The 17,700-nt window shown below is 39.6% G+C and overlaps 1 protein-coding gene across 2 annotated transcripts; it reads left to right on the forward strand.

The window, feature by feature from the left end:
* Positions 1 to 354: 354 nt before the first annotated feature.
* Positions 355 to 17,287, forward strand: SMPDL3A (sphingomyelin phosphodiesterase acid like 3A). 2 transcript variants are annotated; one of them, XM_002919688.4, is made up of 8 exons: positions 355 to 618; positions 5,807 to 6,020; positions 7,172 to 7,316; positions 11,612 to 11,708; positions 12,473 to 12,642; positions 13,099 to 13,279; positions 14,825 to 14,949; positions 16,653 to 17,287. In XM_002919688.4, exons 1-8 carry the CDS (start codon positions 507 to 509, stop codon positions 16,968 to 16,970), a joined length of 1,362 nt encoding a protein of 453 aa, XP_002919734.2. In that variant the 5' UTR covers positions 355 to 506; the 3' UTR covers positions 16,971 to 17,287. The 2 variants fall into 2 exon arrangements, with proteins under 2 accessions (XP_002919734.2, XP_019655698.2); XM_019800139.2 differs by lacking the exon at positions 5,807 to 6,020 and having other exon boundaries at positions 372 to 618.
* Positions 17,288 to 17,700: the final 413 nt, after the last annotated feature.

The following is a 17,700-nucleotide window of genomic DNA, read 5'->3' on the forward strand; positions in this document are numbered from 1 at the left end:
CTGGAGGGCTATTAAAAACACAAATTACTGGACTACTCTTACCCTCCCACCTGAGTTTCCGACGTCATTGATCTGGGATCGGACCTGGGGATTTTCATTTCTAACCAAAATTCCCAGGTAGTGCTGATGCTGCTAGTCTAGGGACCGCCCTTCGAGATCCGCTGTGCTATCCAAAACTTCTGACGACCTACTCCAAATTATGATACTTCAACGTTCTCTGCATGTGTTCCGCAGAGAAGCCCCATCCGTTTGGTGCCAGTGGCATTTAGGAAAGATGATCGCCCCGGGGTTTGCCCAAGCACATTCCTTCCTAGCCCAGTCACTGCCGCGAAGACATAAGAGGGCAGATAGTCGCTAGACAGTTTCAGAAGGTCAAACGAACCCAGTCGTTGCGGAATCTGCCCTCGCACGTGACCGCTGGGCGTCTACACCCTCATCCTTCGGCCTTCTCTCCACCCCCGGGCCAGACAGCCTCAGGCTACCCGGCTCCGTGGCCTTGACCCGCGATGGCTCTGCTAGGTGCGCTTGTCTGCTGTCTGTTGGTCGCCGGGCATGGCCGTCCCGGGCTCGGACTGTCCGTGGCGCCCGGTGGCAGCCCGGGTCCCGCTCCGGCAGTGGGTGAGTGCGCGACCCTTTCCCTGCCGGGAGCTGCAGGAGAGTGCCGGGTAAAGCGCGCGGTCAGGAAAAGTGCTTGGGGGCAGCAGTGCACCCGGCGGAGGTTCGCGGCAGTGGAGCCCCAGGCGCGCCGGGCGCTGGGAGGAGGAGGGCGACTGCGGGACCAGAGCGCCTAGCGACCCGCGGGAGGTCGGGCTGGGCGGGGAAGTATCTTTGCCAGTGGGGGCGCTGCAGGGGGCGGCGGACACCAGGTTCCTCCGGGTGTTCGTCCCGGGGAAGGAAGGCGTTCTCTGCGTGTCTCTAGGAAAACCGAAGCTAGAAGCTGGGTGTCCCGCATTCCCAGAGGGCTCGATCTGCCCGGAGCGTAGGGGAGCTGCGGAGTTTTCTCTTCCCCACAGGGATGTACATTTCAGTGGGACTCAGGGTGTCTTATGTCCTGCTCGCTGGGGTTGGTGGCCTTTTCTTCCCACCCACTCCTCCAGCAGAGAGGACCGTCACAGTCTCGATGCTACCCACCTCTTAGTCTATGTTAGAACTCGCGGGACCTTCATTTCACTTTACCTGGATGTCCCTGGGTTCTCTGTGGGTGGGACCAGTTTTACTCATTCTTCACACTTCACTGCAGTAGCTGTTGCAGTAGCGGTTCTCCAAGTGTGGGACCAGCAGCATCAGCAGCACCTAAATTTGTTAGAAAGGCAGGTTCCCAGCCCACCCCAGACCTATGGAACACGATACTCTGAAAATTGGAGCCCAACAACCTGTTTAAGGAATTTTAGATTTTAGGATGCCTTTTGAGCCTTCAGTTTCAAAGATCAAGTTTCGCCCTGCCTCCCTGACTCCCTTTGAAAAGAATTGCTTCGTTAATTAGGGGGAGGGGATTTTGATAGGTGGAGTGCTGTTCTGTGTTTTGGGCATAGCTGTCTCTGAAACTCAGCACAGTGTTCAGTGCTGAAACCTCCTCTCTTCTCTGATGCTCTTGCTCTCTCACACGACTTTGGATACGCTCTGAAAAAATACCTCCTCTGTCTGAGAGCCAAGTTCTCATGACTCAGCTGTCAGGCAGTTGAAAGCAAGAACTGTGAATCTGGTTTCCCAACTGTCAGTCATAACAAGAAATTGACCTAAAATACTTATGCATGCTGGTTTCTCCTTTTATTAAAGCTAGTTTTTTTTAAATTGTTTTACTGTTTAGGATTTTGAGATAAAATATCCCAGGTTGCATGGGAACACCCAATGGCAAATCTGCTGTTTGGCTTTTAAGGATCTGATTGTAAAAGACCTCAATGACAACTTTCTGATGTGTAGGGAATCTTCACTTACACTTCCTTCTTTTGATAGAGAAGCTACAAGGCTGAGTCACTTAGGGAGGGGGTAGGGATGGGGAAACTGGGTTTAAAGATCTGCTGAATTGTTGACTCAGCAGTTTCACTGGATATATAATGTTATATGTTTTCCACTTGATGTGACCTTCTCTCTCCTCCTGATCCCCTCCCAAATTGCTTCCTTTACAACACCAACCATGACTGGCCCCTGCTTCCTTGGTGTGCGTGTGTGTGTGTAAATTCTCAGTCCTATCAAGTCCCAGGGGGCAGAGGACAACAACCCAGGGAGACCTTACCTGGGTGTGTTTGTCTAGAACTCTTTAGAATTAGGGGCACCTGGGTGGCTCAGTCAGTTAAGCATCTGCCTTCAGCTCAGGTCATGATCCCAGGGTCCTGGGATCCAGTCCTGCTTCACGCTCCTTGCTCAGCAGGGAGCCTGCTTCTCTCTCTCCCTCTGCCACTCCCCTGCTTGTGCATGTTTGTTCTCTCTCCCTCTTTCTGTCAAATAAATAAGTAAAAAAAAAAAAAAAAAAAGAATTAGTAGGTCAGGGCCTGCAGGAGTATTTGGTGGGAACTGTTGTTATAAGCACACAAACAAAAATACCTATTTGAAACAATAACCATGTGTCCAAACATCTGAATTATGATTTACTAGGTTCTTTAGGATAAATTATAATGATTTTAGATAAATCGTAAGGGTTTTTTTTGGCATAGTGTTGAGCATTTATCTAGATATGTTGGCAACATGCACATGCAGGTACACATACATTTGTGGAGATCTTGTTAAACAGTATCTGCGGAACAAGAGAGAAATCATCGTGTAGTGAAAAGTACTTGGGACTGCAAACCAGAGAATCTTTAGCAGAGTGTGGGCTCAGCCACAGGCCAGGTTTGTGGCCTTAGACACACACACACACACACACACACACACACAGCAGTTTATCTCTAATTTCACTAGAGCAGGGAGGTGAGGCCTCCAGAGGTTCATTATTCATAAATCCCAGGTTAAGAACCTGGCAGAGCTCCTCTTGGCTTCTATTTAAAGACTTCTTTCAGTGCATCTAAATAATTACCCCCTCACTTATCTGCATCTGGCAGTGCAATGTAGTGGAAAGAGCGCTCGACTGGAAGTCTAGAGAGACTGGTTCTGGTTCAGCTTTCATTACTGAGTCACCATGTGATTTTGAGGAAATCCTGAAATCTGCCTATGCCTAATTAAAGAATGTTTATTGAGGGCCCACTCGAAGTCAGACATCTTCTAGATGCTGAGGATACATAAATCGAGGTACTACAGATGTGTTTTTGATGTGTTTCCAGTTTGGGTTTATAAAACTTTAATGTATTCATTATCTCATGTTCCTTAATGGTCACAGTATCTCATGTAGGTGTCATCATCTATTTCACATGAGGCAAGTGGGACGGAAGGACATTTGAAAGTGAGCACACACAGGGAGGCAAGCAGTGCAGGGGTTAAGAGCAGCATGGAATCTGGAGTTAGATTTCCTGCATCCCTATCTTGACCCTGTTGTGTATGACACGTGTGACTTGGATTAATCTCTGTGTGCTGCAATTCCTTATCTGTAAATGGAAAATAATGATGAGTTAATGTATGGAAAGTGTAAAAAACAGTACAAACCTTATAGTAAGTACTTGATAAATTCTAACTCTTACTTGGAAATGAGGAGGTTCAATCTCAAATTCAAGCTTGGGGTCAAAATAATAACAGTGTAATTAACATCGAGTTTACTAGATGCCAGGTATCTTCTAAGAGCTTTACTTCTACTAAATCGCTTAACTCTCATGCAGGAGGCAGTGATATTCTTCCAATTTTGCAGATAAAACAAGCCAAGAACATACGTTAGATAAGTAAGTGGAGCTTGGATTGATTGATTGATTGATTGATTGATTGATTGATTTTTAAAGATCTATTTATTTTATTTGAGAGAGAGAGAGAAAGAGCGGGGTGTGGAGGGGCAGAAGGAGAGGGAGAGAGGGTCTTAAGTAGACTTTGTGCTGAGTGTGGAGCCCCACCTGGGGCTGGATCCCATGACCCTGAGATCACAACCTGAGATGAAACCAAGAGTTGGACACTCAACCAACCATACCACTCAGACGCCCCTGGAGCTTGGACTGAAAGTTGCGGTAGTCTCACTCTGGAGTCCCTGCTCTTAACCGCAACACTATACTGTTCTGTGCTCAGTTTATTGTACCTTAATACTCTACAAGTGATTAAAAAAAAATGTTTACATACAAGTAAGATGTACTATATATTTATACACCAAGCATGGACAGCCTCCAGACTGCTTGCCAACCCTGCTTTGTGTGCTGGCTAAAGTATGCCTAAGCTAAAAATTAAAGTTGGAGTATTTTTCTGCATTAAGGAATAAAATAAATCATTCTTGGCAAATGTTTTCAAATGGGGACGGAATATCAAGTAACTAATCATAAAGACTATTTTATGTCTACTTTCTTCTGGATCTTTTGTCTACCACTCCTTAGCTGTGAACTTAAATACATTATAAAATTATGACAATGTTGTGGGAGAAAACGACCCAAATATAACTTACCTTTTCCACCTTAACAAATTAACAGTTTTAAGTTTTTTTGCTTTATTATCCCAGCTTTGGGTTCTATTCAGGTGTTTGCTCACTTACATACTCAGCTTTTCTCATCTCTGTACAGACAGATACAAGTTCGCCTTCTGCTTGTTTGCTCCATGTTTCTAGATTAGGACATGCTGCTATGTCACTTCCGATATGTTTCTGATATAAATTAGTCATCATCAGAGTGAACTCAAAATTCAAAGTGTGACAAGCCTCAATGTTAAAATAACTTATTAATTGCGTATGAGAAGGCAGCAAAATCATAGATGATATACTTAAATTAGGTATAAGCAAACTAGAGGACCTTTCAAAATGGGGTTCAGATTTTGACTCTGCCATTTATTAGCTGTGTATACCTGAGCAAGTTTCCTAATTGACCCAGCATTCATTTCTCAACTCTAAAATGAGAACAGTGATTCCTACTTCAAGTTTTGAGAATGAAATGACATAGTATATTTAGTTTCCTTATTATAATGTGTGGCACAAATGCTTAATAAAGAGAGGTACTACTGTGCCTATTTGTACCAGTATTTCCTTCAACGAAAGACTCTTTCCCATGCTCTCAAATGGGTTCTCAGTTTCTCCCTGAGGATTCATCTCTTTAACAAATGCTTTCCTTAATATTATTAACATTTGATTCAAGTGTACATCGGGAGATGTTCCTGTATTTAGTAACTTTTAAGAGCTGCTAGCAATCCCTACTTTTGGCTTAAAACTAATACTAAAATGTTATGTTCTTTTTCCTTTAATGTTGAGAGGCAAGGATTTTCAAGAAAGTAGGAGTGAGACTGAGGTCCTCGTTCGGCAATCTATTCACTGTGGAACCCTAACAGACCATATAATGTTTCTATGTCAATTTTTCCACAAGAAGAACATAAATAAGTTCTAAAACCTTAAATCTGCAAGGAAGGGAACATACCACTAAGACACAATATATATTCTTAGTGACCTCCCAGAAGGATATCTCCTTATATTTCATCATGCAACTTATGTTTGTTATGTAATCTTTGTTAGGTAGTCGTGCCATCCCTGAGCTCATGAGTTCTGACACATGTAAGTAGTAAATTGTAGTAAATTCTTCCCACTCTCTGAAATCCTCATCTCCTGACAGGGAAGTATTGTATTTACCTTCAGGGCAGATGAACCTTTCAATTATTAAGTCTTTCCTCCATTACAGGGAGGACTGTCTCTAGTTTTACTATAAATATTTTTATGGGAATTCCGAAGGGGAAGCAGATTTAACACCATTTCTTTTCTAATCAACAGGACAGTTTTGGCATGTGACTGACTTGCACTTAGACCCTACCTACCACATCACAGATGACCACACAAAAGTGTGCGCTTCCTCCAAAGGCGCCAAAGCCTCCAACCCTGGCCCTTTTGGAGATGTTCTGTGTGATTCTCCATATGACCTTATTTTGTCAGCATTTGATTTTATTAAAAATTCAGGACAAGAAGCATCTTTCATGATATGGACAGGGTAAGTGATTATACAAACACCGTTAGTTACTCAATATTTATCCACGGTGTCCTGAGCTTCATTAGAATGCTGAATTCCTATGAAGATTAAGTACATTTTAAGTTAAGAATTATTTGGGTTTTAAAAATACTATGTCAAATTAATCATTAGATTATTAGAGATAAGGAAGATTTTAGAAGTCTCAGAATTTTGAATTTTTTTAGAATATAGGCTCTAGACAAATGTTGATGTTAGCTAAGAGATGACTTCACAAACAGAACATTTACATCAGTGTTTTGAGGTGTTTATTAATGTGATAACAGGTCTTGATTAAATAATCAAAAACAAAAGGCTACACTGGCAGTTAATCTGGGATAGCAATTTTGTAAATATCATCTTCTGGTGGTATAATTAATTAATTCTACCTGCCATGACAGAGTGATGAGGTCTATGTTTCCTGTGCCTGCAGTGACCATGGTGCTATTTAACTAATTTATACATTGTAACTCATTTAATCTTTGCAATTGGTATTATTATTCCCATTTTACAGATGAAGAAATGAAGGCTGAGCATCTAACTTCTTGCTCAAGTTCACAAAGCTAGTAAATGGCAAAGCTGGGCAATTTAGCTCTGGAATCTGTGCTTTTAGTTGCTCAAACATTTGCCTCTCATAATCTTCAGTCAGGCAGTGTAATAGGCTTGTATTTGTATTATGCAAATTTTTTAAAGTAGGATTTTCTGTGGGAGAAAGGTAAATGAAGAGTAGTTTATCAACTCTTTTAACAATCATCTGTTGTTTTGCTGAGAAAGGTGTGCAGTGTACAAGGCATCATGCATACATCTAGTGACTTTTATAGAAATTGATTTTGTTCTCGGGGTGGCTCACTTGGTTAAGCGGCTGACTCTTGATTTCAGCTCATGTCATGATCTCAGGGTCTGGTATTCAGCCTGAGCCCCACGCTAGGCCACACTCGGCAGGGTCTCTGCTTGAGGATTCTTTCTCGCCCTCCTCCTCTGCCCCTGCCCCTGCTTGCACCCTCTCCTCCTGCCCCTTCCCCTGCCTGCGTGCGCACGCTCTCTCTCTCTTTCTCTCTCTCAAATAAAGAAATAAGACTTTTTTAAAAGAAAGTTTAGAAATTGATTCTGTTCTCTATGATTTGTCTCCTTTTCAGGGATAGCCCACCTCATGTCCCAGTGTATGAACTCTCAACAGACAAAGTCATAAGTGTGATTGCTAATATGACAGCTACCATCCGGAGTCTCTTCCCAAACCTCCGGGTTTTCCCTGCGCTGGGTAATCACGACTATTGGCCACAGGTAAATCTGATTTCAACTTCCAAAAGTGTTTCAGGGATTTTTCCCATCAGGACTGTCAAAACTATGACAATAACTAGCTGATGGTAGGGCATGGGAATGCGGCTATGGCGGTAGAGTGTGCTCTTAATAACTTGAAGAAGGTAAGACAAGTGCTTTGGAGACTATAAAGTGACTCTTAATATTCCATTAAAAAGGTTATGTCCATAGTGAGTTTTGGAAGCAAATTGCCTAGTTTGTGGATTATTGATTCTTGTTTTCCTTCATATTCTTCCTCAATTTCTACTTTCTTTTGAATAATTTTGTTGTTCATTCAATTTCCATGATAAGGTTAGCAAGGAAGTTTAATATTGACAAATGTTTCCATCTTGCAGAATTTCTATCAGGCATACAAAGTTCTCCACACTCTGATCTATGCTAGATTATGATTAAAAACAAAAACATAGGGGCACCTGGGTGGCTCAGTTGGTTAAGCATCTGCCTTCGGCTCAGGTCATGATCCCCGGGTCCTGGGATCGAGCCCTTCGTTGGGCTCCCTGCTCAGCAGGCAGTCTGCTTCTCCCTCTTCTCCCTGCTCATGCTCTCTCTCGCTATCTCTGTTTCTCTCAAATAGATAAATAAAAAATCTTTCTTAAAAAAAAAAAACCCAAAACATAGCAAACTATCATAAGAACCAAAGAGGAAGGTTCCTGTTCAAGTCTAGTTTATTTAATTAAGATGTGATTCAAGACAGAGATTGTGTTCAGAATATTTAATGCCTGATAAGCCCAGGTCCCAACCTATTAGAGGGACCGTTTATTAAACAGCCTGTACATAACAGTTGGATGCTGGGCCTCGGCTATAGGGTCCTGTTAAAGTAGGTAGAATCTTAGACTTGTACAGATTCAAGAGATCTCAGAGACTGTTTTTTAGTTCAGGGCTTGGCAAACTGTGATCTGTGGTCCAAAAACACTTGTTTTTGTTATGAGGTTTTATCAGAACACAGCCACGGCTCTTCTTTCTGTATTGCTGGTGGCTGATTTCTGATTTTGCACCAGAACAGCAGAGGAGAATTGTGGCCACAGAGACTGTATGGCCCATAAGCTTAAAATACTTATTATCTGTCCCTTCATAAGAAAAGTTTGCTGATCCTTGGTCTAGATCAACTCTTCATTTTATAGATGAGAAAACTGAGGCCCGGAAATGTCACATTGCTTGTTCACATGCTCACAATTGCTTAGTGGTAGAGGCCACATCATGGATCTTTGGTGTTCGATTAGACTAACATCCTTTCCTATACCCCTTGTTCTTGCCAGATTGACGTACTCAGTATTCCTGGACATGGTATTTACCTTCATACCTCTCTTTGGCTAGATTTATTTCTTGCTTATAATATCTGTTCCATCTCACATCAAAAGAATGGTTCATGAGGGTTTGATCACCTAAATACAGTGATTTTGAAAAGTTGTACTCTAGGATGAGCTTAAGTTTCAAGTAACTTCGTGGCACTGGCCTCCAGGCTTATGTTAGTCTCTGTGAGTCATCCTGTAAACCAGGGGTCAACTTTGTTACTGTTGGGATGTTAGACCACACAGGGCAGACGCTTGGGGAGGAACATTCTCTAGAAGCCAGAGGCTACCCAGACTGGGTTTTTTTGTTCTGTTTTGTTTTTAAGATTTATTTATTTATTTATTTTAAAGAGAGAGAGAGAGAGTGAGAAGGGGGAGGGACAGAGGGAGAGAGAGAACCTTGGAGCAGGCTCCCCACTGAGCATGGAGCCTGACGTGGGGCTCAATCATAGGACCCCAAGATCATGACCTGAGCCGAAAACAAGAGTTGGCTGCCTAACCAACTGAGCCACCCAGACACCCCACGCACGTTGTTTTTATATGCTTTAGGTGACAGGCAGATTGGTGTAGTGGAAAACACGTGGGGTTTAGAGTTGTATTCACTAGACTATAAACCTACCCTGCTCTGCTCCCAAAAGCTTGACCAACATGGATAATTCACTTAATGTCCTTGACCCATAAGTCACTCGTTTGTAAATAGGAGCAATGCTACCTGCCCTGGAAAGTTTCTGTGAGAATTAGTGCTATGGCATGAAAAGGCCATAGCTTCCAACCTGGCACATCTGAGCCCTCAGTAAGTGGAGTGGCAGTTATTACAGCAGTACGCAGGGACGTGGGATACATTTTCCCCAACTCCTTTGGGGATTTGTTTCATTTTGCTTTTATTTCTGTCTTCTTTTCGTGAAGTCAAAGCTTATAATAATTCAAAGATAGAGGTGATATCCAAATTCTAAAATAGATCCTGTTGTATGTATAGCTAGGGTATGTTGGGCAGCCCGTATACCTTAAAGAGTTATTTTTTTTCTCTTTCAAACTTATGACTTTATATCTGGAAATCTTCTTTCTGTTATTTTACTTCCATCCTTCCACCCCAGTTTCAGAAATGTCAAATGTAACATGAAAACCCCATAACAAATTCTCCTACAGACAGATAGCTGAGGTCAGATTCTGGTGAATATTGGTAAAAACTATGTTAGTATTATTTAACAAATAATTAGTTAGCAAATAATTTGTTAAGTATTATTTCTCTATTAAAATCTCATAAACATGCACATAAACATAGTTACATAAGCATACATACACAGATGCTCATCCCCACCCATTACATCAGAAGTAGATATTAGCGTGGGCAGCCCAGGGATTCCTTCCAGTCACCACCCAAGGAAGCAGTCTGGGCCAGGTTCCTCATTTACTCCTACACTGGCAAGGCTGGTGCCAACAAACTTATGGGTGAGTCACTTCTCATTATACCTCATTTCTCGGCAGTGCTCATGTCACAGCCAAAGAGGATTGAGATGATGGCATGGTACACCAGATAATTGGGCATAGGAGTGATGGAGGAAAGACTTGGCATTTAGACCAAGCTCTGGAACTGATCAGCTGTCCCTGGGTGAATCCTCTAACTTCTCTGGTCCTCATATTTTGCATATCTAAAATTGAGAGAAGAGTCTAGAGTAATTTTATGTAATTTTAAGGTTATACATGACCATACCAGTGTGTTGGCATGGCTAACATCAATGGCTAACACTTTGAGGTTTTTGATGTTGATGATGATAACCGACTTTTAATCAGAATCCGGATTGACCTATAAGTCATTGTATGATTTTCAGACAGATAATTCTGATATCTGACACAAATTGAAAATATACTTAGGATAGTTAATTCTAGTTAGAACAAGTCATTTGGTTATTACGTTCCCTGAATGTACTTGTATTTTCATCATGTATTAGGGATACGTATTAGGAATTAATGTGACTTGGGTGTCATCTTGAAAAATAACTAAGCATTTTAACTAATGCTAACAGGAAAACTCCTTTAAGAAATAGGTCCATATCACCAACATACAGAAGAATATGAGGGGAGTGAAGAAAATGGCTTCAGTTTATTAATACAATTTTTTTAAAACAAAAAAATAGGAATAATTACCAAATTTCACACATGATTTGTGGATTTTTATTCAATATATACTTTCTTAAAATTTGGGGGTTTTTCTTCCTTCCTTAAAACTTATGTCACATAAAGATTCTATAGTATAAGATGATAAAATAGGTTGATAAAAATACTTTATGATAATAAAAATGTTTTATACACATGTTGTTTAAAAAATCAAAACCTGTTGATATAAAGAGAAGTCTTCAAATCAAAAGCAGGTGGTTATAAATTTTCATTCAGAAAGTTCAGAAGTTTTATACTAGGGTGAGCATTTCAGAGGACATTGTTTAATTCTAAAATCATGAAGTTTTCTTCAACGTGCTTTACCAGGCCCTGCATGTTCAGGCTCAAACCTGCTGCCTCTGTGTCACTTTAATGAGCTCACTCCCACATCTATCCTATATCCTGGCCAACCAGCACAAGCGCTTTTCTCTGTAAATAACACTGTGCATGTTGGTGTCTGGGCCATTGTCTTTGCTTTGATGCCCTTTCTTGTCAACTTGATGAAATCATTATTCAAACCCCGGTTTGTATGCTCTCTTCACTTTCCCCACAATGCCGTGGGGGCCAGACTCAATTATTCACACCTCTATCCTCCCAGAACCTTTGTGGTAGCACCTTGCACATTGTCTTATAGCTGATTGATTATATATTTTTTTGTCTCCTTAAGTTACAAATTCCTTAAAGATTAAGTCTATCCAGTATTCATCCTTGCATCTCCAGACATCTAGCATAGTCGTACGGGCTCTAGTAATGTTTAAATCAGTTAATCCACGTGTCCTTAAAGTTTCAACGGTGGGCTATGTTGTTTGTGGCCAGGATCAACTGCCCGTCGTCACCAGCAAGGTATACAATGCCGTAGCAGATCTCTGGAAACCCTGGCTCGATGAAGAAGCTATTCGTACTTTAAGGAAAGGTAAGGGAAAGACTTATTCATCCTCATTTCGTCTCTATTTTTATTCATGTTGTTTAGACTAAGATCTTTAATGTTTGCCTGGGTGTATTCATTCTGGAGGTGCCCAGTTTTTCTGGAGGCCATAAGTCATCTTTGAAAGCTGAGGAGAGGCAGGGATGGTGAGTGGTGGACCCAAGGCAAAGAGAGCAGGTCCAAGGTCAGGGGCTAGCTCTGAAAGTGTCACTGCAGCAGCCCCTTGGGTGTTGTCACCACGGGCTCGTGGGTGTGAGCGGGGCTCTGCCTTAAAGCCTCAGCCCCCCGAGACTGCGGCAGCTCTGGTTGATCTGACGTCTCTTCCATGGCCGTGTCCGGCAAGGTCCAACTGTGTTCCCATTCTGCGCATTTCATATTTCATGCTCTCATCTTAACCCCCAAACATGCCGAGGTAGAAGCTGATGCACGGATATTTCCTTTCCAAAATTCCATACCTCACGACCTAGTCCCCAAACACTTAACTAATGTTTCAGCTGAATATTGGATACAACCGTTGCTATTAACTCAGTATGTGGAAGTGCTGCCGCGCGACCTGGCACACAGTAGGTTTTCAGTAAGTGTTCAACCTGATTCTTATTTAATGACGGCCTGTGTACATACTAACTAAATAATGAGAAATAAGTATAACCTTCCTGACTGGCTTGTAAACCATAATGAAGAATTTGCTTTCATTGCCACTGTGAATCTGTGTGTGTGTTTTCCTAGAGTGTGTCTTACATTTGTTTTTATAGGTGGCTTTTATTCGCAGAAAGTTTCGCCTAATCTGAACCTTAGGATCATCAGTCTAAACACAAACTTGTACTACCCCCCAAATATCATGACTCTGAATGAGACTGACCCAGCAAATCAGTTTGAATGGTTAGAGAATACACTGAACACCTCTCAGCAAAACAAGGAGAAGGTATATCCCAGGGACCCAAATCTATCAGGGGATAAACAGGGGCTAAATGTGGGTGTTTATTAACTCGAGTGGGGGTCAGGTACTAATAAAAGTATTAAAATTTGAAGATGTTTTCACATAAAACACCTTATGGTTTAATTAACTGTTGAGTTTGTTTGATTTTGCTTTGCTTTTAATGCTTTGAGGATTGATTAACACCTGTTTTTTTATAAAACAAATTGTGACCAAGGTCATAGTTACCAAATATCATCAACAGTGTAGTTTAAATGAGTCAAATGCAAATGTAGTGATATTAATAGTTTTATAATTTCATCCTTTTTTGGTGATAGGAGAGATGGTATATTAGCTTTCTAAATTTTAATTAATCTGCTTTCAATCTTGGGCATCTAAATGTCACTTGGTTGTGATAAGTGTGCAGAAAGATTCTCATCAGCCCTCCTTGTGTTTTTTTTCCAGGTGTACATCATAGCGCATATCCCGGTGGGGTATCTGCCCTATTTAAGCAGCACCACAGCAATGAGAGAATTCCATAATGAGAAATTGATAGATATTTTTAGAAAATACAGCAGTGTCATTGTAGGACAATTTTATGGACACACTCACAGAGATAGCATGATGGTTCTTTCTGATCAAAAAGGTAATATGATGGGGCGCCTGGGTGGCACAGCGGTTAAGCGTCTGCCTTCCGCTCAGGGCGTGATCCCGGCGTTATGGGATCGAGCCCCACATCAGGCTCCTCAGCTATGAGCCTGCTTCTTCCTCTCACACTCCCCCTGCATGTGTTCCCTCTCTCGCTGGCTGTCTCTATCTCTGTTGAATAAATAAACAAAATCTTAAAAAAAAAAAAAGGTAATATGATATTCTGTTTTGCATCTCCTTAATCCAAGATGCTAGAACAAAGCAGTGGGTATCTGGTAATTTTTACTGATCCAGCAAATTAAAAGTTTCACTAAATGAACCTGCCAGCACCAGATTCTCCCGAATTATCTTCTATGCTTTTAAGTCAAGTGTCTAATTCGTGTTTAGGCCTGCAATTGGGTTTCTCCCTATTTGTTCCACGGGGCCACCATCATTTGATAGCTGTGAACAAAAAAGGCTCTGAAACCCTCAGCTCACTCAACTTTTCTTTTAGATCCTCAAGTTTAGAGAAATATTGCTGTTTGTTAATTACCTCCTAGACTCAAGTTTCTTTTGATATGAATTCTGATTCTCAGAATTTGATTAGCAAAGCACAATTTACCTTTGGTTTAAAATTTATCAAGTGCTTAATTTTAAGTGCAAATCAACATTTTCATCTACTCAAAATTAAAAGAAAAAATAGAAGAAGCTCGAGCATCAAACAAACTATGATTACCTATTTTTAAAGATGGCTTCCTCACGAGGACAGGAAATTGGGAGTTAACGAAATAAGGTTCCGATTTTAGAGTAGTCAGCCAGGAAAAAAAAAAACAATATATATTTTTTCCAGCAATTAGAGAATGTTTTCAAAATGCATTTCATCTACAATGAACAGGCTTGGTAAAAATGACCATTTTTCAGCAGTTGGTAGCTTTTTTACTCAGAAATTTAGTCCTTTAATAGCTATGTATAAAAACAGGGTGACCCTAATCAGATTCTTAAGTGTAATTATTGGCATATTGTTCTAGGTAGATGAATAGAACAAACCAGTGTTGTATTTGTGTGTGTGTGTACTTGTAATAACTTGGATTTTGTTATTATGAAAATTTTCAAATACGCCCCAAAGCAAAGAATAATAAAACAACCCCCCATGTACCATCACTTATATTTAATATCTATCAAGATTTTGCCACATTTGCTTTACCATCACTTTATTCTTTTTTCTTTTTCTCAAGTATTTGAAAGGGAATCTCAAGCATTACATCTATTTTAGCCCTACGTGCATTGCTAGAATACATAGCTAACTTACATGCTCATAATATGATTGACTTACCTACAAAGATCAATAATAATTCTTTGGTATCATCTAATACCAAATCATAATAAAATTCCTTTATTTTCTCAAAAGTGTTTCTTTATAGTTGTTTCAAGTCAGGATTCTTCAAGGATAATATCTCATTTGGCTGTTATGTCTGTTAATCTCTTAATCATGAATTTGTTCATATTTTTAATAAAGTTAAACTCAATTTTAAAAAATATGTTTATACACATATGTTTTATCCAGGAAGTCCAATAAATTCTTTGTTTGTGGCACCTGCTGTGACCCCAGTGAAGAGTGTTTTGCAAAAACAGACCAACAATCCCGGCGTCAGACTATTTCAGTATGATCCTCATGATTATAAATTATTGGTAAGTTGGCACAATTTTAGAATTATGCATGTCTTTGTACAGTTTTCATTAGTTTAGTTGAATGTCTTCAGCTTAACTATGTAAGTTGTTTCTATATTGAAATCTCATGATGTCTTTCCTCTTTTTTTATATTTGGCTTATCAGCGCTTGCTAAGTATGGGTGTAGGAGGTCAGCTTTTGGGAGGTTGTTTCTGTCCTTCTAAAGACGTCACATTTGTTTCACACATTGGGCAGGACCTGATTTGTGGACTTGTATACATACCGAAACTTTTCACTAGGACTCTTTTCTAGAACATAGCTGTGCAGATAATTCTAGACTTTGAAACTGTACTCTTTCAAGTGTTGTTTTACCTACTTCCTTGTCCCCAGTCTATTCTTCTGTAAATGAGCATTAAACCAAGAATTACTGACCTCACAGAGTTGCTGTGAGGATTACTTGAACAAATACACGTAAAGCACTTAGAAAAATGCTTGCTTCTAGTAAGCACTCGATACATGGTAGCAGAATTTTTTTGTAAAGAAAATAAATTGAGCTGGATATTTATTTTTGGCACAAATGTTCTCTGGAACTTGTACATGGCTATGTTTTAGACCAATTTAGCCTTGAAAGGCTGAGCATTTTGCTTATGAGTACTGCTCCTTTTAATTAATATCATTTGAAAAGAAATTTTCAATTAAAGTCTTTATTGATGTAAATGCATTTTTTAAAATAATATAATAACACATAATTTAATTTTATATAATAATATATAATATAATAATATATAATTATTATTAATAATTTAATAATGAATTTAATAAGCGGTAGCTCTCTTATTCTGTAGAGCATGTTTTTATGAAGGAGGAGGGCAGGGCAGTCTGATTTAATTTGTAAACATTAGATTAAATGAGGAAATAAAAGAGTTGACTGAATTAATTTTACAGCTCTTAGCTTCCTATTTTTGGATCTGAACATCAGATACACACACGCATATATATACTTTTATATTATATATGTGTATACATGTACATACCTGTGTGTGTGTGTGTGCACACATACTGACATGGAAAGATGCTGTGATATCGCACTAAATTATTTTTAAAAGTGCAAAATAGTGCATAGTATAACTTCATTTTTTGAAAAAGCCAAAAAGATAGCAAATAGGTATATATATTCTAAATATTTATATTTGTTTTGTACATAAAATCTAGGACAACGCACATACACTAGAGTGCTGATTAATGTTTAACAAGTTGTTCATTGGGGGAAAAAACACTTATTTATAGTGCCGATTTCCATGATATAGAAACTCCCATCATGGCCAATTTTAAGCTGCCAAAGGGATGTCAATTAACTTGCAAGATTGCTGCAAATTTGATCATTGGCTCTGTGAGCTGATACAAGCTGCCTCAGCACACCACTAATTTATACGCAGCTATTAGCAGTGGTTACTTCTGAGGTGTGGGAATCAAAAGCTTTTTATTTTGTATATCTCTCTGTATAGTTTTGCTTATTTTCTATTATGTTCTTTCATTATTTTCAGTTAAAAAAATAATACAGATTTTTCTATGGGGACTTTTTTTTTTTAACAAAACCAAATCTCCCTGTTTTAAATGACTACAACTTTAAATTAAGAATGTCACATAAATCCTAGTAAGGACTCTGCTGTGCAGTACTTTATATGCCAAAGAATAAGTCAAGCTTTGTGATTATTTTGCTATAGGATATGTTGCAGTATTATTTGAACCTGACAGATGCAAATCTAAAGGGAGAATCCGACTGGAAGCTGGAATATGTGCTGACGCAGACCTACAGCATTGAAGACCTGCAGCCAAAAACTTTGTATGGATTAGCTAAACAATTTGCAATCCTAGGCAGTGAGCAGTTTATAAAATACTACAACTACTACTTTGTGAGTTATGACAGCAGTGTAATTTGCAATCGGAAATGTAAGGCCTATCAAATTTGTGCAATTTTGGGTCTTGATCATAGTTCCTATGTAGATTGCCTCAAACAACATTATATAAAGTACCATCCCTAAATTTCATGTTTTGTGTTCCTAGAAAATGTAACACTGTTCTGTTTCTGAGATCAGTTTGTGGGAATTGTTACGTCAATCTTTGTGAGTTACTGAGTGGGCAAGCAGGATTCCTAATCTTTGCTTTCTTTTTTATAAGCCTCAAATGTAGATATTTGTAACATTCTAAATCTTTATTAAATCGAATATATTTGAACTGCCCATTTCTAGAATGATGTCTCGAAGTGAATACCGTATCTTCCAGTTTATGTGTCTAATTTAAACTCTTGTACACTCATGAAATTGTCATTTATACAATAAAGCAAATGATTTCTCAAGTATGATGAATTATTTTTCTATTTTTTATATATTTATTTTTATTTAAACGTAATTAATTAACATATAATGTATTATGGTCACTGATTCATCAGTCTTATATAACACCCAGTGCTCATTATATCACGTGCCCTCCTTAATGCCCATCACCCAGTTACCCCAACCCCCCACACCCCTCCCCTCCAGCAACCTTCAGTTTGTTTCCTATAATTCAGTCTCTTATGATTTGTCTCCCTCTCTGATTTCATCTTGTTTTATTTTTTTACATGATGAATTATTTTTATTTTTATTTTTATTTTTTTAAAGATTTTATTTATTTATTTGACAGAGATAGACAGCCAGCGAGAGAGGGAACACAAGCAGGGGGAGTGGGAGAGGAAGAAGCAGGCTCATAGCGGAGGAGCCTGATGCGGGGCTC

Source organism: Ailuropoda melanoleuca, chromosome 10, assembly GCF_002007445.2.
Source record: "Ailuropoda melanoleuca isolate Jingjing chromosome 10, ASM200744v2, whole genome shotgun sequence".
In the NCBI taxonomy this organism is placed as follows: Eukaryota; Metazoa; Chordata; class Mammalia; order Carnivora; family Ursidae; genus Ailuropoda; species Ailuropoda melanoleuca.

What these genes read in the sequence shown, in the direction of transcription:
- SMPDL3A (XM_002919688.4), top strand. Translation starts at nt 507, where the DNA reads ATGGCTCTGCTAGGTGCGCTTGTCTGCTGTCTGTTGGTCGCCGGGCAT. An exon ending in CTCAGCAAAACAAGGAGAAG is followed by an intron (nt 12,643 to 13,098) that starts GTATATCCCAGG and finishes TTTTTTTTCCAG; the next exon opens with GTGTACATCATAGCGCATAT. An exon ending in GGTTCTTTCTGATCAAAAAG is followed by an intron (nt 13,280 to 14,824) that starts GTAATATGATGG and finishes TGTTTTATCCAG; the next exon opens with GAAGTCCAATAAATTCTTTG.